We start from the raw sequence: 21,909 nt of genomic DNA on the forward strand, positions 1-21,909 counted from the left end.
TCATCTGTATTCCTTGTTCGACTTGTTTTATTTTGCCAACCACTAAGTTTGTTATGAAAGAATTCTCTGGGCTAGGAAGAGCTGTGCAGCTAAAGAGGATAAAGAATGCCTTGGTTTACCCAGAATCCACCCTCACTGGCATCTGTTCTATACCCAGTCATGAATAATTCTTGACAAGCTCCTGGCACAGCAACAAAGTGGAGTAGTTTTGTCCAGGTTCTAGGCTTTAGTAGCATGTGGGCAGGGTTCATACCTAGTTTCTGGCAAAAAGCAGTGGGGAGGAGAGAGAAACAAATATTCTGGCACAACAGTGCTCTCGGTAATATCATTCTATGTAATGTACTTTCATTACTCTTTTTAGCACTGATCCCAAGCACTTTCCTGGGAACACATCTGAACAATGAGCAATTTACCAATGTATACCTTTACATCATTGTCTTTCATGTACAGCAAAAGTTTTTTATAGTTTGTTGACAAATACCCCAAACCTTGGGCACTTCTGAACATCAAGTTCTTCACATTTCAGGAAATATTCCAATTTATTCATTCCAAATTGAATACAAGTATTTTTTTTAAATCTGTCTGCTCTTATCAACTTAACATGCCTCCTTTAAATAAAACCACAAATTATAGTGCCAAATTACTGGAAATTTAGTAAACTATATTCTTCCTCTAGTACTTGGTTATCTCATCTGCTTTGCACCCAAGACCAATTAGGTCCAATAAATTAATTTACAACTTCATCCGCATTTTAGTTCTCAGCTAAAACCAGCTCAAGATGTCACTTGGAACCAAAATTGACTCGTAAATCATTCTAACCAATCTAGAGACAGGTTAGACTGATCATCAAAACATAATAGGAGAAAAATGTTTTTTTTAAATTAACCAAAGCAGCAACTTCTGGAACCAACTTGCAACTTGAAAATCTAGTGCACGTTGCCGACTTTCTTAGCACAAATGATGAGGATAATTTACCGTTTTCAATAGATACTGCACAATTCTAAATTCAGTTAAAATAGACAGAAATCCATTTTCTTAAGAGAATGGTGCATTGATATTAGAATATACAGAAACAGTGAACATGTACAAGTTGAAATTCTTCACACACAGTTACTTGAATTAATTGATGCACATTCTATTAGATATAACATCAGCACTGAAAAAGCAAATTTAAAAAAAAATTTTTCAAACAGAAATTTGTTTATCTCTGAATTATTAGTGCATTAGCTATGTTATGAAAGTTAGCTATTCCTGTACCTGGTCTTCTGGCTCCCCATCATCCAGAGCTTCAGCACTAGATTTATCTGCACCAACAGGTCCACTGAATGAATCTTCATTTTTATCTCTGATTTTTTGCTCCTCAAGTCCATCTTGATCATTCTGTGTTGCATCTATATCTGCTTCCATCTGTTACAAGACATGTATACTTTTAAACACCACAAAATTTAAGGTGACCTAGATAATTTCAGTACAATCAACATTTTATTCACACACAGCATTCAAAATTCTCATGCTTTTAAGTGGAATAGGTGACCTTAACCCAACACCCTCAAGGCTGCTCCACCATTTAATGATATCAGAGTTGATTAACATCAGTTCAACTCATTTCCTTGATACATTCACCTCATAAATGATGCAGTCTTTGAAGAACAAAATGTCTTAATATCCACAGGCTTGACTGATTTTTCCTAACAGTTGAGATACAATTTTATTTTGCCCCCTTTGCATTTCCTGCCAGAGAAATTGGCTCCACCATCTGTTTGTTCCTCCCCTTCACCTAAATTCATTTATCCTTCAAAGCACCTCACACAGAACAACCCTCAAAATGCTTATACTCAATTGAATCTTCTTTGTTTTATCTTCAACATTTCAAAATACCATGTTCTCAGCAGAAAATATTTGTTTTATCTTTAAGTTCAATCTAAATGATGTACTTGTGCAAGTTAATTTCCATTTGCCATTAATTTTCAACAATGGTTCAATCGAAGCCATGTGTGAAACTTTAATCATAATCAGAATTGTATCTTTGTCCTTGCATTCTCCAGTTCTCATCTCTAAACAAATTTGCAAAGTCAAATGGCAACCAATAATGCACATGAATTTAACAATGTGAATCTGATTTTTTTTAATATAATGGATTCACAAAGAATTCACAGTATCCATTAATATTCAAGAGTTCATACCTTGTCATGTGCACAAAATGTACACATATTTTTCCTTTGTGCTGTAAAGGCACACAAAGAGGCACTACTAGTCCAGTGCCACTATCAAGACAAGAACGAGAAGCTAAAGAATTCCTTCAGAGACAAGAGTGTCCGTGAATCCCACTGCTGCCTCTGTAACCATACAGCCTCCTGTATAGTCCAAGGGTGAACCACTCGGCCTATCAAGTGAGCTGCGCCAGTTCATTATGGCAGATTTATATTTACTTCTCAATCTCAACTCCATTCTCCTGCCTCCTCCACACAATGTTAGACATCCATACTAAGCAAGAACTAGCAACCTCCTCTTTAATGGCTTTCATAGCCATCTGTGGTAACAAATTCACCACACTCTGGCTGATAAAATTCCTCATCTCTGTTCTAAAGGAATGTGCCTTTACTCTGAGGCTGTGCCCTCCTATCCATCACTCACCCAATACTGGAAATATCTTCTCCACATCCACTCTATCCAGCCCTTTCAATTGTTTGGTAGGTTTCCATTAGACCTAACCCCCCTCCCCCCCCCACCCCCCAGTCTTTCTAAACTTGAACAAATACAAATCCAGAGCCATCAAATGTTCCTCATAACATTAATCCTCATCCCTAGGATCATTCTCATAAACCTCTTCTGGACAGTGTCCAACAACAGCACAATCTTTCTTAGATTATGGGGACCAAAGTTGTGCGCAATAAGTCTGACCAACACCTTATAAAGCCATAGCATTGCATCCTTCAGTTTATAATCTAGCCCTCTCAAAATGAATGCTAACATTGCATTTGCCTTCCTTGCTATTGACTCAACCTACATGTTAACCTTTACTTGTATTTTCAAAGTGCATGACCAGACACTTCCCTATTCAGTATACCCAAAACTGACATTTTATTTTGCACATTCTCCCAACCTGTGCAAATCCTTCTGGGAACTCCCCACTTCTTCCAAACTACTTTCCCTCTATCCAACTTTGTCTCATCCGCAAACTTGCCATAAAGCTACCAATTCAATCTTCCAAATTATTGAAATAATACACAACGTGGCAGAAAACACCAATAGTCACCAACAGCCAACCAATAAAGGGGCCCTTTATTTCCACTCTTTAACAAGGGAGAGGCAAAAGACTGTAAATTAGAGGCCTGATAGGAATGATGCTTTGACTTCCCTGGCTAGCCATGATTGCACCATCCTCCCTTTAGAATGCTTCTTTTACTTCTGATTAAATGATCCTGCGTCTTCCAAGTTATGCCCTGAAACTCCTGCCATTGCTACTCTTCCATCATCCCTGCTTGGGGGTCTCCTTTCAATCAACTTTGGTGAGCTTCTCGCTCATGCCTTTGTTTAGTTACCTTTACTCAAGAGTAAATTCACCTGACTCAGCCCCTGGTTCCAAACCCCCCAAAGTGTTTGGGAGCTATCAGTGCTCAAAATCCTTTGTAAGCGCTGCTTGCCATCACACTTTCACAAATCCTGAACCTGATATTGGTTTCCTGGAATCCAGTCACCAGTAGCCCAATGTAAGGCCTTCAGCTGCCGAGCAATGCTGCAGCTTCATCAACTGCTATACATTCCCAGGCGTCTCCTTCCCAGCTGGGAAGGAAGAGGTGCGGGTTTCTTCTCCTGCAATGGTATTCTGCACTGATCCGTTACTTCACTAGAGCCTGCAATACTCAAAGTCTGCGCTGCCAAACATAGGTACCGCCATCTTGGATCTGGACTCCAATTAAAAAGCCACCGGTCCCATTCATGTGGAACGGCAGGGCAGAAGGACCCCATGTTGGAGCACTGAAAGACTGTGGCCCTGATACTCTGGGTCCACAGCAGCAGCGCTGCCATTACTGTAACACCATCCTGAGAGTCTTCGCACACCAATAGTTAGATGTGACATTCATAAACAAATATTGCTTTTTTGTTTGGTTCATGTGCTCAGTAACTTCACTAAAGGCTGATTCTGATTGCTTGGCTCATCTTGTAAATAGCAACCGTCAAGATGTCACAATACAAGCAAATCGTTGAAAAAAATGAACCTTTAAAGAAGTCTTTTTAATTGTAGGATGTTTTTTTTTTAAATTGTTATCCTGTCACCCCAATTGCAATGGTATTTTTATTTAACATTTAGTCTGGCAAACTTGAAGTTGCCAGTTTTCCTCTCTTCTATCCTTGTTAAATAGCAGAGTGACCTGACCAGATTTTTAGTTCAGGAACACAATTCCTAAATCAATAAAGTTTTGAAAGACATTATAAAGATCACAGTAAATTTAGTTAATGAAAACTATTTTCATTCAAAGGAGGAATGTCTTGACTGCCATTGCACAACAATGAAATTCTACATAATGTGAAGTAATGTGAAACACAAGCCCCTTTTCCACTGGCACCTTGTCCCAGGAATCAACAGGGAATTAACTGGTTAAAGGTCCAGTGGAAAGGAAAACAAGCATGCCAGCGTCATTTGACGCTGGGGATTGATAGCCTCTATCCCTACTAATATCCCCGGCGTCATCTGAGCCAGCATGATGATTTAACCAGTGGAAAAAGGACAACTTCCATCCATTAGAAGGTAGACGCTCTGATCCACAGGGATGAATGAGTGTTTTCAGTGGAAAAGCAGTCAATATCCCGAATAAAGGTGGCCCAATGGAAACAGCAGAAATGGTGTGCCTGTAAATTTTCATTGCAGTTTACTTTTCCATCCCACTGAAACTGATCCTCCTCTAATTAGTTTACTCATATATGCAAATGTTTTTTAGCCAATTTATTTCTGGTGGAGAAATGTAAATGTTATGATATTGTAATTACACATGTCCAACTATTTTTCCACTGCAGTTTGGTCCAAATCACTCAGAGCACTCTCCTAAATACAATTCAAAAATCTTTCTTTTACTCTATTATGTCAATCAAAATTAACCAAAAGAGCACTATTTCAGTTAACCACGAACTAACGTGCAAAATAGAAGAATCTTGAGCATATACAAATGTAAAAAAAAAGTTTCAATTTTCTCTTCGACCAGATGCTTGGGGGGAGTCACGTGATGGAGTAGTGGCCGGTCAGGGAATTCCAGCCCTCTCCGGAAAAGTTGAAAAAAAAACCGCACAAAACAAAGGTACAAGAATAAAAATTAAAACAAAGTAAAAGTAAAGGTGAGAAGAAAATGGCAGCGAAGAGAGAAAAGTCGAAAACAACGGGAAGAAGAGAAGATGAAAGAACGTCGGAAGAAGGTGAAGGCCTTACCTGTCCGAGGAGGCCCGCCGTGGAGAGAGAAGCCCGCTCCCCAAGGTCAGTGGAGGTCCCGAGCTCGGGACTACAAAAATGGCTCGCGGAGCCGAGTAAAAGTGCGCAACCGCGCATGCGCAAGGAGTCGCGCATGCGCGATGCACAGGAAAAAAAACACTGACGGGAGGGGGGGAACAGCTGCGGAGTCGATCTCCACAGCTGAGAGTGACAGCTGCAACACAGCAACAGGAGCAGAACATAGAAAATAACGACAACAAGAAAGAGAGCAAAAAGAAAACAAGGAAACAACAGATGGCCAACCCAGAGGAAGAAGAAGAACATAGAGAAATGGAAGAAGAGAAAGGCAGGACAATGGATATACCTTTTTTTAAAGAATATATGGAATCAGTGAAAGAATTTAATGAGATAAAAAGAATTAAGAGTGCAGAAGAAAAAATGAATAAATGTGTTTCTTCATATCATATCAGAGATAGGAAAAAGAGTGGATAATGTGGAAGAACGAGAAATAATCGTAGAAATGGAAGTAGAGGACTTAAAAGAGAAATTAGAAGAATCTAATAAAAATGTTAAAGAGGCACATGAGCTGTTAGCTCAGAAGATAGATATAATGGAAAACTATAATAGAAGAAATAATATAAAGATAGTGGGCCTTCAGGAAGATGAGAGAATTTATAAAAGATTGGATCCCCAGGGTCCTAGGAAGACCAGAATTACAGGAAGAAATGGAAATAGAGAGGGCACATAGAACTTTAGCCCCGAAACCACAACCGCAGCAAAAACCAAGATCCATTTTAGTAAAATTCTTAAGATATACAACAAGAGAAAATATATTGGAGAAAGCAATGAAGAAAATAAGAGAAGACAAAAAGCCACTGGAATACAAAGGTCAAAAATTTTTTTTCTATCCAGACATAAGTTTTGAACTCCTGAAGAGAAAGGAGTTCAATACAGCAAAAACGATCCTATGGAAAAAAGGATCTAAATTTATGTTAAAGTACCCAGCAGTACTTAAAATAGTTATTCCAGGGCAACAAAACAGACTATTCTCGGATCCAGAGGAAGCATGAAAATTTGCAGAACAACTACAAAACAAGCAGAGAGATGAAGACATGTAATGAGAGTAAAAATGACCACGAACTATGTAATATATATGTATGTGTATACATGTGTTTATCCGTATTTAGAGGAAAATATATAGAGTATAGATAAGAATTAATAAGGGAATGAAAGGGAATAGAGGGAATAAGGAGGGAATTAAAAGAGTGACCTTTGTTATATATGAAAATTGAAATCTTTTCCGGGGGGGGGGGGGGGGAGGAGTTACGGTCACTGCAAAATCAGTTGACGCTTGCGAGTGAATTCGCAAATCCAAATGGAGAGGGGAGATGTGTTTGCCCAACAAGGGATAAAGGGCAACTCAGGAGGGGGAGGGGAGAATGGGGTTAAAGAAGTTTTAAATAGGAGAATAAGGAAAATGTTTGATGTTTTAGAAATGTTGTCTTATAAAGTGTTCAAAACAAGAAAGTAGAAATGGATAAGAAAGGTGATGATGAGGAAACGGAAAGGAAAGATAAACAAAGTATGAAATGGCTACATTGAACTATATGACTTTAAATATTAATGGAATACGTAACCAAATCAAAAGGAAGAAACTGCTAAATTTACTGAAAAAAGAAAAAATTGATATAGCATTTGTGCAAGATACACATTTAACTGAAATGGAGCACAAGAAATTAAAGAGATTGGGTAGGACATGTAACAGCAGCGTCGTATAATTCAAAGCAAGAGGAGTAGCTATATTAATCAGTAAAAAGGTACCAATTAAAATAGAAGAGGAAATAATAGATCCAGCAGGGAGATAAGTAATGGTAAAATGTCAGATATATTCGGAGTTTTGGAATCTACTCAATGTATATTCACCTAACGAAGATGATCAAAAGTTTATGCAAGATATTTTTTTGAAGATAGCAGATATGCAAGGGAACATATTAATAGGAGGGGATTTCAACCTTAATTTGGATTCAAATATGGATAAAACTGGGAAAAAAATTAATAGAAAGAACAAAGTAACCAAATTTATAATTAAATCGATGGAAGAAAAGCAACTTTTGGATATATGGAGGAAACAACACCCAAAGGAAAAGGAATATTCATATTATTCGGGTAGACATAAAACATACTCAAGAATAGACCTATTTCTGTTATCAGCTCGTATGCAAGATAGAGTAAGAAAAACAGAATATAAAGCTAGAATATTATCGGACCATTCACCTTGATATTGACAATAGAGTTAGAGGACATCCCTCCAAGAATGTATAGATGGAGATTAAACTCCATGCTACTTAAAAGGCAGGAATTTAGAGAATTCATTGAAAGACAAATTAAAATGTACTTTGAAATAAATACAGAATCAGTGAAAGATAAGTTTATACTATGGGATGCAATGAAAGCATTCATCAGAGGGCAAATAATAAGTTATGTAACCAAGATGAAGAAGGACTACAATCAGGAAACAGAGCAGTTGGAAAGGGAAATAGTAAATATAGAAAAAGAATTAGCAATGAAGGAAGACACAACTAAAAGAAGAGAATTGGCAGATAAAAAATAAAATATGAAACACTACAAACATATAAGGTGGAGAAGAACATAATGAAGACAAAACAGAAATATTATGAACTAGGAGAAAAAACGCACAAAATTCTAGCATGGCAGCTTAAGACAGAACAAGCTAAGAAAATGGTATTGGCATCAAGGAAAAAAGACAAACAAATCACATATAATCCAACAGAGATTAATGAAAACTTTAGAGAATTCTATGAACAATTATACCAAACTGAAAACGAAGGGAAAGAAGGCAAAATAGATGAATTTTTAACTAAAATTGAACTACCAAAATTACAAATAGAGGAACAAAATAAATTAACAGAACCATTTGAAATAGTAGAAATACAAGAGATAATAAAAAAACCACCAATTAATAAAACACCAGGAGAGGATGGATTCCCAATAGAATTCTATAAAACATTTAAAGATTTATTAATTCCTCCCCTCCTGGAAGTAATCAACCAGAATGACAAAACGCAAAGCTTACCAGATTCATGTAAAACAGCAATAATTACAGTAATACCAAAGCAAGGGAAAGATCCACTCGCACCAGCGTCATATAGACCAATATCATTACTTAACACAGATTATAAGATAATAGCTAAACTATTAGCAAACAGATTAGCAGATTATGTATCTAAAATGGTAAATCTAGACCAAACTGGATTTATTAAAAAGACAGACAACAGACAATATTTGTAAATTTATTAACTTAATTCATGCAGTAGAAGGGAGTAAAGCGCCAACAGTAGCAGTTGATTTAGACGCAGAGTAGGCCTTTGACAGAGGAGAATGGAATTATTTATTCAAAGTATTGCAAAAATTCAGTTTACCGGAGAAGTATATTAATTGGATTAAAGCATTATATAAGGGGCCATTGGCGAAAGTGACAGTATATGGATATATATCAAAGCAATTTAATTTAAGCAGATCAACAAGGCAGGGATTGTTCGCGTTAGCTATAGAACCACTAGCAGAATTGATAAGAACAGAAAATAATATAAAGGGGATAAAAATAAAAGACAAGGAATATAAAATCAGTTTATTTGCGGATGATGTTATAGTATACTTAACAGAACCAGAACTATCAATAAAAGAATTATATAAGAAATTGAAGGAATATGGAGAAGTGTCGGGTTACAAGATTAACGTAAATAAAAGTGAAGCAATGCCAATGAATAATGCAGATTTCTCAAAATTTAAGAAGGAATCACCATTCAGATGGCAAATCCAAGCAATAAGATACCTAGGTATACAAATAAATAAAAACTTCGGCCATCTATATAAACTCAATTATTATCCACTAATGAAAAAATTACAGGGCGATTTAGAGCATTGGAAAGATTTACCACTAACACTAATAGGAAGGATAAACTGTATTAAAATGAACATTTTCCCAAGGATATTATACCTATTTCAGGCATTGCCAATACACTTGACAGAGAAATTCTTCAAGGAGTTAAAGAAAATAATAAGGACATTTTTATGGAAAGGGGGGAAACCGAGGATAGCACTAGATAAATTAACAGAATGGTATAAACAAGGAGGCTTACAACTGCCAAACTTTAAAAATTATTATAGAGCTGCACAATTAAGATACCTATCAGATTTTTATCAAACAAGGGAAAAGCCAGATTGGACTAGATTAGAACTAGATAAAATAGGGGAAAAGATACCTGAACACATTATATAAATGGGATGAAAAATTGGTACCACATAGGAGTTCTCCAGTATTACATCATCTGCTCAATATTTGGAAGAAGATTCATGTAGAAAGGAATAAAACAAATTACCAATTACCAAAACTAATAATGACGCAAAAATCAGTTACTCCCTTTTACAATAGATAACCTTTCCTTTAGAGAATGGGAGAAAAAAGGGATCAAAAAATAGAAAATTGTTTTTCAGGAAATAGATTCTTATCCTTTGAATAAATGAAGGATAAATATAATATAACTCAAGATACAGTGTTGGCATATTACCAACTGAGATCCTACTTTTTTTTTTGGTTGTACAAACACTGAGTTTAATTGTTTAACAATTTAGTTCAAACATTAAGTTTAATAATTCAGCAGTTCAGTTCAAATGTCATTATCCATGTTGAAAACATGAGTTGACCTGCCAACTCAGAGAGAGGAAAAACAACTGCCCAGCCTCACGCTACCAGTCCACTTCTCTCAAACCATCATGCACTGGGCACCCGCTCCCACAAGAGTCCAAACCCCTGAATGACTGTTCGAGAACCAAGTGGCATGATCTACCACATGACCCCCCCCCCAACCCCAGAACCAGAGTATTGGAGGTGGTTAGATTGTTGAGTTGAGGGTAGGTTTGGTCGTGAAAGTGGACACCCCCTGCGGTGGGGTTGTACCACCTGCACTGGTTGGTCAATGTCCAAGTGTGCCACCTTGAGATGGTCCACAGAGACAGTCTTGGGTCTGCCGCCCATGTTGATGATGAAAACCTTAGCATTGTTTTGTAGTACTCGGCAAAGGAAAACATACTGGCAATCCTTAACCAATATGTTATTTTTTCTAATGGAATACATTTATTCATTTAAATTTGGTAGTTTCTTCCTTTTAATTTGGTTATGTATTTCATTAATATTTAAAGACATATAGTTCAGCGTAGCCCTTTTATATTTTGTTTATCTTCTCTTTCCGTTTTTCCATCATTACCTTTCCTCCTTTTCCATTTCTGTTTTCTTATTTTCAACTCTTTATAAGACAACATTCCTACAACATCTAACATTTTCCTTATTCTCCTATTTCTATCTTATTTATCCCCAATCTCCCCTTCACCTCCTGAGTTGTCCTTTATCCCTTGTCGGACAACCACATCTCCCCTCTCCATTTGGATTTGCGAATCCACTCGCAAGCGTCAACTGATTTTGCAGTGACCGCTATTTCCCCCCACCCCGCCTCCCCCAGAAAAGATTTCACTTTTCATATGTCACAAAGGTCCCTCTTTTAATTCCCTCCTTATTCTCTCTATTCCATTACCTTCCCTTATTAATTCTTGTCTATACTATCTATATTTTCCTCTAAGTACAGATACATTCATGTATGCTCATTGTCTCTATTCACTCTTATACCTCTTTACCTGCATACATATCAATCGTGATCATTTTTACTCTCATTCCCCGTCTTCATCCCTCAGTCTATTTTTGTCTTTACCCACATACATATCAGTCGTGATCATTTTAACTCTCATTACCCGTCTTCCTCCCTCAGTCTATTTTTGTAATTGTTCTGCAAATTTTCGTGCTTCTTCTGGATCCGAGAATAGTCTGTTTTGTTGTCCTGGAATAAATATTTTCAATACCGCTGGATGCTTTAGTATAAATTTATACCCTTTCTTCCATAAAATCGCCTTTGCTGTATTGAACTCTTTTCTCTTCTTTAGGAGTTCAAAACTTATATCTGGATAAATGAAGATTTTTTGCCCTTTATACTCCAGTGGTTTGTTGCCCTCTCTTACTTTTTCCATTGTCTTCTCCAGTACCTTTTCTCTTGTAGTATATCTTAGGAATTTTACTACAATAGATCTTGGTTTTTGTTGTGGTTGTGGTTTAGAGGCCAATACTCTATGTGCCCTTTCTATTTCCATTTCATGCTGTAGTTCTGGACATCCTAGGGTCTTAGGGATCCACTCTTTTATAAACTCCCTCATATTCTTGCCTTCTTCATCTTCCTTAAGGCCCACTATCTTTATGTTATTTCTTCTGTTATGGTTTTCCATTGTATCTATTTTTTGAGCTAGTAGTTCTTGTGTCTCTTTAGTTTTTTTATTAGATTTCTCCAATTTCTTTTTTAAGTCTTCTACCTCCATTTCTGCTGCTACTGCCCGCTCTTCCATCTTGTCCATTTTTTTTCCCATTTCTGTTAAGGTCATCTCCATTTTAATTATTTTCTCTTCTGTGTTGTTTATTCTTTTTCTTAAATCCTTAAATTCCTGTGTTTGCCATTCTTTAAATGACTCCATGTATCCTTTAATAAGAGCAAGTATATCCTTTACCTTGCCTATCTTTTCTTCTTCTATTTCACCATACTCTTCCTCTTCTTCTTCCTCTGGGTTGGCCATCTGTTGTTTCTTTGGTGCCCTTTCCTCCTCTTCTTTCTTGTTTCTATTGTCTTCTGTGGTCTCTTCTTGCTGCAGGTGTTCTGCAGCTGTCGTTGCCGGCTGTGGAGATCGACTCCCCAGCTGGTCCCCCCTCCCGTCGGTGTGTTTTTTTTCATTCGCATCGCGCATGCGTGAAGTTTCGCGCATGCGCGGTTGCGCACTTTTGCTCGGCTCTGCGAGCCATTTTTGTAGTCCATTATTTACCGACCTGAGGGAGCGGGTTTCTCTCTCCGCAGCGGGCCTCTTCGGACAGGTAAGGCCTTCACCTTTTTCCTCCTTTGTCTTCTCTTCCTCTCTTCTTACCGTTGCTTTCGACTTTTCTTTTTTTGTCGCCATCTTCTTTCCACCTTTATACTCACTTTTCTGTAACTTTTATTTCTGTGCCTTTGTGTTTTCTCTTGTTTTTCCCGACTTTTCTGGAGAGGGCTGGAGTTCACCGTCCGGCCACTACTCCATCACGTGACTCCCCCCAACTGAGATCCTACTTGAAGGACAAATTAGGAAGCAGTTTGAGGTTACCAGAGGGAAGTAACTTTGAATATGTGATTACAGATACAATGATAATCAAAAAATTTATAACAAATATGTATATTAAACTGCAAGAAAAGAAGAATGAGGAAACAAATGGTAAAACTAAACAAAAATGGAAACAAGATTTAAATATAAAGATAAAGAAGGAAACATGGGAGAAGTTATGCTCTGGAACGATGAGAAATACAATAAATACGAGGTTATGTATGATACAATATAACTGGATACACAGGCTATACATTACACCTCAAAAGTTAAATAAATGGGACCCAACAGTATCTGACAGATGTTTTCGTTGTAAAAAAAATGGGAACAACAATTCATGCAATCTGGACATGTGAGAAAGTAGAAAAATTTTGGGAAGATCTAAACCAGATATTAAACAAAATTACAGAAAACAATATACCAAAAAAATCCAGAGATCTTCCTCCTAAGTAACATAAAAAACAAAGAATTTGGACTTGATTTGGATGGTGCACAAAAAAGATTTGTTAAGATAGCTCTAGCCGTAGCAAAAAAATGTATTATGTCAACCTGGAAATTAGAAGATAATTTGAGAATACAACAATGGTATATAGAAATGAATAAATGTATTCCATTAGAAAAAATACATATAATTTAAGAAATAATATTGAAATATTTGAACAGATATGGGAGCCATACATGAAACACAATAGAGAAAACCTACGGGGACATCTACCACCTAAAATAACGAAAGGAGAAAGAAATTAAAAGAATTGACTCAGTGGAATTTCTTGTTTATTTTTATTGAATGACAACATTGTTTGACTGGTTTAATGTATCTTAGATTTTGTACTTTAAATGAATGGGGGGGGGTAGGGAGGGTGGGATGGGAGGAGGGGGGGAGAAAATGACACTATATATTTGAAAAGGAAAATGCATGTATCTTGGTCAATGTGGTTTATGGTGTGAAAAATAAAATATTTAAAAAAGAAAAAAATGAAATGGAAACATTTACAGAGGGAAAAAAAACCAGATGCTTGTCAAACTATCTCCCCAGTTATCATAGTCTCTCTATTTTTTTCCCCAAGAATCTACCTTGATAATATCTGTAAAAATAAACTCCTGAAAAGCTGCCTTCTTCAGTATACTGCCAAACCATATCTGAGAAAGTTTCAACAGACAATACTTAAATGTATATTTTTCTCTTTGTAATCAGAGGGTATGAAGAATCTGACAATATTGCAGTTCAACCCTTTTCAAGTAAACTGCACAAGAAACTACATATACAAATCTTGGATAAAATAAAATAAACTGTCAGGCTCTTCACATGATTCACATCAACAGGTAGAATAATTTGGTTAATACTTTAAAATAAACTGGAAATCTGTGGACAGCAAATGGGTCTAGTGAGCAAGTTCATCAAACAAAGTAATTATGAAGATTGAGCAGCAAATTAGGATGACAAGCTATGATGGTCTTTACTGCAAGGGGTGGAACACAAAAATCTTGCTGAGATTTTATAGAAATTTAATGAGAACTTAATTGGAGCATTCCATGGAGTTTTAGACACTGTATCCAAGGAGCTAGTGCAGCATTGTTTCACTAGTTTCTAGGAATAAGAGTTAACTAATGCTGGACAGACAAAAATTGGCTAAAGAACATTTGCAGATATGAAAATGAGAAATTTCATAAAGACTCAAAAGATTCTAAGAGATACTGATTGGATGATTGCAGAAAGGTTGTTTTCTCCAGTTGTATTTTAAAATTTGGAAGTTGTCTCAAATTTTAGGTTGAGAGGAGGAAAAGTTTCTTCAATTACCGGTATATCTGGAGAATTCTTCCACAGAGCTGTAGATAATGCCTTTGAATTTTTTTTTAGTTACAGTTGAAGTTGATATTCTTTTGACAAGGACACAAAAGAGAATTCTGAGATACCAATCAGCTATGACCTAACCAAATGCCCAAAGAGGCCCAAGAACCCAGATGACCCATTCCCAATTTACATTTCTCATGTTCTACATTGCATCTTAAAATGAATTGTGAACAAACCTTTAAAATTAGGCATCTGAAAGTTCACATTTGTTGCTGGCTTCCATAGGACTGTTTTTTTTCCCAGACACACAAAAGGTCAACCTCTTACTAACCTTGCTATTACCATCCTCTTCTGTGCTGACATCACCACTAGTTTCATCAGTATCTTGCTTCTTACCTTAAAATAAAACAGTACAGTTTAACCAATATCCCAACTAGCTGTTGCATCCAAAGTAAAATACATTTGCAATGTTCAGGTTTGAAATTTAAAAACTTATTTTGACTGCTTTTACATTCAAAATTATACATTTATGAATGACAAGCATTTCAAAGAAAGTAATTTCAATTGATTTAAAAAGAATTTTTATACAATTTCTAAGCGGCAGTTATAGCTTTATTAGACAGAAGAGTAGAAGTTTTAAATTAACAGCCTGATTCTTTGAAATCAAAATGAGTGGAAGCTCTGAATTTTATCACCTTCTCAATTTCATTGAAAAACATAATTACAATTAAACCTAATTACAATTAAACTAACCAATGTTCCACCATTGGTGGAACAAAAGAAAATAAAAATCAAAGTTCGTAAAATTCACTAACAAGCAAAGTCAAAAATTTCCCTCAACAATCAACACCCTTTCTCTTCCAAATAGTCTAAACTCTGATCATTATCCTTAAATGCAAACGGTATAATTAAAACAATTTACCAAGTGAAAATAATTCAACACATCAGTTATGATGGCATGACCTCAAAAGGTGTAACTTCTACATTCATGAACGGAAATTCTCCAAAATACTAGAAAATGAGATGGGTACTTGATGATCAATATGGGCCAGATGGTTTTTTTTTTAAACCTGCTGTTCAACTCTAAGATGTCAAAACATTTTATTGGCATTCAAGACTAAGAGAATGATTATGACCACAGTTCTTGTAGCAGATCCCACCTATTGAAAAACTTGTTACTTTTTGGAGTTTATACAAATGAAATTTGTAAAGGATAATAATTTCATGAACAAGCAGCATCTGGTTTGGCCACTTCTTGCAATATCATTGGAGATTCAATTGCCAGAGCAACATTTTATCATAAACACTGATTCACAGCTCCATCTTGGTAAATTTGCTCAGCAGAAAATAATTAAGTATTGAAATTTCTGTTTGGAGAACATCTCCAAAATTCTGGAAATATTACGCTAGAGACGACCAAAGCCAATACTTTGGTACAATTAGGAGGATGAACTTCACTGAACTAGAAAAAGAGATAAGTGTAGAAATCCAATGAAAGCTGTGACTCCTCAAACAGCTGTATCATTGATAACCTAACTACTACAAAGATTATGAACAAATTCGAACAAAAAAAAACAATGTTTTAATTGCTCCTAATTAAACCCAGGTGCAAGTATGGAAAAAAACCAAACTGTTAAACACATTTGGAAGCACATGCCCAAAGCCATGTATTCTTCTTTAACAATTTATACTGATCACTCAAAATTTAAGTGACTCAAACATTTCAGTTCTAGATGTCGTTTTTAAATTATCAATGAGAAAAACCCACATTTTTAATCACTGCTCCTTTATTTAATCTCTAATGGGGTTTTCATTTTCTTCTACTAATCTGTGCACTAATTAGTAAACCACTACAAACAGACCACCACCAGTGGGCTGATATCGCCTCAAACTGTGCATCTTGGCGCCTCACAGTTTGGCGGGCAGCAACCTCCTTTTAAGAAGACCGCAGAGCCCACCTCACTGACAAAAGGCAAAGGAGGAAAAACCCAACACCCAACCCCAACCAACCAATTTTCCCCTGCAGCCGTGTCTGCCTGTCCCGCATCAGACTTGTCAGCCACAAACGAGCCTGCAGCTGACGTGGACTTTTACCCCCTCCATAAATCTTCGTCCGCGAAGCCAAGCCAAAGAACAAACTCCACCACCCCCCCCCCAAACAGTATGCTCCCAAAATCCAGAGTAATGACCATGAAGGCACTCTTTCAGTTTCTATCCCACTTTAAATAATCAGCTTTGTTTTGCTGAACTCTGTTATGTCACTATTTTCAATCGTGAGCAGTGGTGGACAACTCAATGTTGTATACCTCATTAAATAACATCCAAATAGACCACTGAAAAGATGGTTGTTGTTGATCTTCAAATCCTCGTGGATGATAGTTTTCAGCTAAACAGACTCATTGCCAACTTAAGAAATTAGACACAGATCCAACAACATCCAATTCCTAATTACAGGGAAAACTATTTGTTTCAGAATGAGTTAATCGTCAAGAAAAAAGGAAAAAAATTGAATAAATATAAAAGAACAATCACATGCCCAATAGGAATGCTTTCTTCAAGTTTTCTCAGCCATCACAATGATCTCCCAATTTCGTATCGGTATCTTAAAAACATGCAAAGCTCTAAAAAAAATTGAACTTTGCTGAACAGATTTGAGAAGGAAATGAATAAATATGACAAAATATAATCAAAAGTAATTTTTGATAGAACATGACACTTTCGTTATTTTATTAGAAAAGCTTCCATTTTGTAAATTACTACAATACATAGTAATAAGGGGATAACCTTTGCCTTTAGGTGTTTTCTTTGAAGGAGTTTCTGAAAGCTGAATGTTATCAGGATCTCCTCCCTCTTCTTCTATTGCCTGTTTTGGCAAAATAAAACAAGTTTTTTTAAAAACCTAGATTAGCCACCAATACATTAGCAATCATAATTTTTTTTTTAAATACAAAGGAAAGTAATTTTGAAAGTCTATTTCTGAGAGGCAAAGAAATGCCATACCCAGACATTACATTTTTATTAAAGATTCCCTTCTGAAATTTCAATTTCAAAGACTACAAGTTTTTTTTTCCTTTAACAACAGTCCATCCAGCAAGTACACTAGGCAAAATTTTCATCTTTTACAAATAATGAAGTGTTTCTATACAAGAACAGGCAACAAATGTGGAAGGAAAGAGAACATTTTAGATCAAAGACTTTTCATCAAAATTCTCCCAAATAACAATCTGAAACGTTTACATTTTTTTTCCTCCTCAATGCTTACAGCATTCGACTTTGAATTTCATGCCATTGATTTTTTGAAGGCTTTAAAAAGTCATATGCAAGGTAAATAAAAAAGGAAACTGTGAAGTTTCGTGGCAAACCACAAGATAGGAATATCATTCATTTTAAACCCATACAGTTCACCATCCCAAAGATATAGAGGCTGCTTTTCAAAGTTATGGTTTTAAATTTAAAAAAAAAGCCAAGGCCAGAATCAGATCCTTGCAAACTCCCAGCAGCACAAGGGCAGTTTCTTCCCCTCTGCCATCGGATGGATGGCTGAATGGACCACTTTTCCCACTTAGCTCCATATTTTGAGAGGAAGTACTGGGGGAGTATTTGCACTAGAAGGCAAAACAGCGGATTGCGTGACGATAAATTGAGAGTCTCGTCAGGTTAAAAACACCCCGATGAAGGCGGTAACTAATTCTGATTTTTACAAATCACGACCACAAAACAGATTTTCAACATTTACACGAAGGAGGAGATTTAAATAACCGTGTTGAATTCGTGTGCGAGCTCAACCCATTGACTGTGGAGGTAAATTGAGGCCGAGGCCCACATCAGGCGGCGGCCCCTGGGTCACCCTCCCTTCACTTGAATAGCGGCTTCTCGCACCTGTTTCAGCCTCGCAATGAGAACGGTTTTGACACCATTTATATCCAGGTTCCGCCGCTTCAGTTCTGATTTGAGATCTACGACCCTCAAGTCTGTGATACACCGCACCTCAACGGCGACGCCGGCAGCACCATCAGCAGCGGCGGCCATTTTACGCGTCTCCTCCGAACCGACCGCCAAGCCCGAGCCTCGAGCGCGTCCGGCCCCACCCCCCAACCAGGTGCCCGGATGTAGGCAGCCGCTACAGCCAAGACAGAGGAGAGGGCCTCGCGCCCACCTCTCCTCCAGCCGCCCGGATGTAGCCCGCCCAAATGTGAAAGAGAGCGGCCAATCGACTCCCACCCCCCCTTGGCCGCTCCCTTCCACCCAGGTGCCCGGATGCAGACAACCGCTGCCGTGAAGAAGCCGCGCCAAATGAAGGGGAGGCCACTCGACCCTCCCCGTCCCTCTCAGGCGCCCGGATGCAGCCGGCTCTTCGGAGGGTGCGGCCACTCGGCCCACCCATTCCCTAATCAGGCGCCCGGATGGAAACGGCCCAGAGGAGGATGCGGCCACTCGGCCCACCCCCGTCCCGCTTCAGGTGCCCGGATCGAGCCCGCCACTGTGTCTGGCCAACAAGAAGCAGCTGGGCAGAGCGGCCCAGGAGTGGTCGCCATGGGATGAAAATCAAGTGGAGCAACTTCCAACAGGCTACAACCGCCTGCAGGGAGCGGGGATTAAGAGGTTTTTTTAAATTGAACTTTGGAATAATACAAAAATTAAACATTACATTTACAAATTGAAATACAAATTACAAGATAAAGAAAAAAATCGTTCACACTATACAAAGTTAGAAAAAGTTAACGTGGGCATCAAGTGGCGACAACCTGGAAACACAGCATCAAAGCTTGTACCAACATCAAGGGGCCCATGTCTTTAGGAAATTAGTATTTCAATAATTTCTTCTTAAAAGGCTTTTATTAAGTTTGACATAAACCAACAACAGGTCATATATACAGATCACAAATTAAATATAAATCGAAAACCTATTCATACTTAAAACAATATAGTAATTAACCATCTCCCAATGTATTCCAAAATAGTTCTGAACAGAAAATACGTTTTGAATTAAATAATCCCTTGATCTCAACAAAGGGTAAAATTTGTCTTATTTAATGATATTTGAATCTTTCGTGACAAGTCTAATTTTTTTTCTAAATTTAAACAGACAACATTTAACCATTGTGGAGTGTTATTTTTTTTAAACTTTATTTATTTGTTCAAAAAACAAATAATATATGACATATACAGCAATTAAACATGAACATCAACTTTTTTTTATATATATATAGAAAAAAAGAAAAGAACCCCCCCCTTCAGCCAACTCTCCTAAGGAGACCCATAAAAAAGAAACAAGAAAGAATATTAAAGAAAAAGTTAAATGTACATATTAAAATCTAGTCAATATAAATTGAAATGTAAATATTTAACAGCCACTTATTAATAAAAAATCATAATTATCATGTGAAACATATGTGATTTTTTCCATTATTAAACAATATTTCATCTCATTATGCCATCTATTAATATCAATCATATTTGTAACTTTCCACGTACTAGCAATACATTTTTTCACTACAGATAAAGCTAAATATACAAAAGCAAGCTGGACCTTATCTAATCCCAAACCTTTCAGAGGTTGCAAACTACCCAATAAAAATACTGTTGGATCTAAAACTATTTTAATCTTATACAGGTATTCTAAAAACAATTGAATTTTCTTCCAAAAAGATTGTATATGTATACATAACCAAACAGCATGAAAAAAAGTTCCAACCGTATCACCACATCTAAAACACAAATCAGATTCATTAAAACCATATTTTTTTAATTTTTCTGGTGTCAAATATAATTGATGTAAAAAATTGTAATTAATCATTGCATAACGTGCATTTATCAATCTAGTTACACTATCATAACAAATCCTCTTCAGAAAAAGTAAAACCAATATCCGCTTCCCATTTAATTTTAGATCTATCCCAACCCTTTTTATCCATACCATCCTGTAATATTTGATACATAGATGAAATATAACCCTTCTCTGGTACCTTCATAAGAAAAGTCTCAAATTTAGTCATTTTAGGTAAAATCATATCTCTACCAAACATACATTTTACCAAAGATCGAATTTGGTAATAAAGAAATAAAGAATTCTTATCAATACCAAAATCTTCCCTCATCTGATTAAAAGATAAAAACTTACCCTCTTTTAAAACAATCTCCCAAGTTTTTCACACCTTTAAATCTCCAATGCAATAAACTTTGATTATGTATTGAAAAAGAAATAAGTTGATTATTACACAACAGAATCAAAGCCGATAACCTATAATTTTATTTTTCTTTATCCATAACTTAATTAAATGTTTTAGTATAGGCACATTATATTGTTGTAATAAATTTATATTCTACCTAAACAAAAATTGATGTATTTCAAATTCAGAAATACTTGCCATCTCAATTTTAGCCCAACTAGGAGGCCATACCAAATCCATCAATGAACTAATAAATTTAAGTTGGGCTGCCTCATAATAATTTTGAAAATGTGGTAAACGTAGTCCCCCAACTCATATTTCCGTTAATTTATTCAAAGCTACTCTCGAAAATTTACCCCTCCATAAAAACTCCCTAACCATTTTATTTAAATCTCGAAAAAGAATTTATCAAGTAAATACGGAATAAATTGAAACAAATATTGTATACGCAGAAAGATATTCATCTTAGAGTGTTATTTCTTTTTGAAATATTTTATTATGTTTAATTAATAAGTGTAGCCACTAAAAAAGCTGTGGTGGCTGATGAACGTGAAATAATGACACACAGACGCGTATTCTTTTAAAACACTGAACCACACGTCATGACATCCTATGCTAGACTTCGCTAGACTTTTGGGAGTTGTAGTTAATCAATAGCTGCGTTACAGAGCTCCCCCATCCCCCGAACCGTCACTATGGGAGGACGATCTCTGCATTGGACTGCTGGCTGTTGAATAGGGGCAGTTTTGTCAACATAGGCAGGTTTGAGCCTGTCAATTGTGTATGACAGAGGCTGCCCAGCAACATCCAAGATGCAGGTTGACCTCGTTCATCTTATCACCCCATATGGTCCCTCATATGGCACCTGTAAGGGCTGTCCATGTGTTCCTCCATGTATGAACATGTATTCACAGTCCATCAGTTCATGTGGTTGCCATGTGATGATGGTGTTACAGGGGATAATTTGCCCTTAGTCTGCTCAGCAGCTCTTTGGGATCTTCATCTTTACTGGATCCACGTGGAACAAATTCCCCTGAGACCACCAAAGGTGTGCCGTATACAAGCTCCACAGAAAAAGTGTGAAAATCCTCTTTTGGAATTGTCCTGATGTCGAGGAACACCCATGCTAATTCATTTGCCCAGTTAGGACTGTCCAAATGGCCCATTAAAGCTGATTTAAGATGACGATGGAATCAATCAACCATCCCATTGAACTGTGGGTGATAGGCGCATGTTTTTTTTTAAAGTTTATTTAAGAGTTTTACAGATAGGCGCATGTT

The 21,909-nt window shown here is 36.8% G+C and overlaps 1 protein-coding gene across 7 annotated transcripts in view; it reads right to left on the reverse strand.

The window, feature by feature from the left end:
* The window catches only part of sltm (SAFB-like, transcription modulator), a 57,366-nt gene extending 38,699 nt beyond the window's left edge, over window positions 1–18,667 (reverse strand). For 3 of the 7 annotated variants that reach the window (XM_069910286.1, XM_069910285.1, XM_069910282.1), the window contains exons 1-4: window positions 18,339–18,660; window positions 17,244–17,322; window positions 14,791–14,855; window positions 1,258–1,407 (exon numbers count right to left, since the gene is read on the reverse strand). In XM_069910286.1, the coding sequence (XP_069766387.1) occupies window positions 1,258–1,407; window positions 14,791–14,855; window positions 17,244–17,322; window positions 18,339–18,488 (444 nt within the window). In that variant the 5' untranslated portion in view covers window positions 18,489–18,660. Of the gene's footprint in view, window positions 1–1,257; window positions 1,408–14,790; window positions 14,856–17,243; window positions 17,323–18,338 lie in introns of all 7 variants that reach the window. The other 4 variants (XM_069910283.1, XM_069910287.1, XM_069910288.1 and 1 more) reach the window with 4 other exon arrangements.
* Between the last annotated feature and the right edge of the window lie 3,242 nt (window positions 18,668–21,909).

Source organism: Narcine bancroftii, chromosome 14, assembly GCF_036971445.1.
Source record: "Narcine bancroftii isolate sNarBan1 chromosome 14, sNarBan1.hap1, whole genome shotgun sequence".
Lineage (NCBI taxonomy): Eukaryota > Metazoa > Chordata > Chondrichthyes > Torpediniformes > Narcinidae > Narcine > Narcine bancroftii.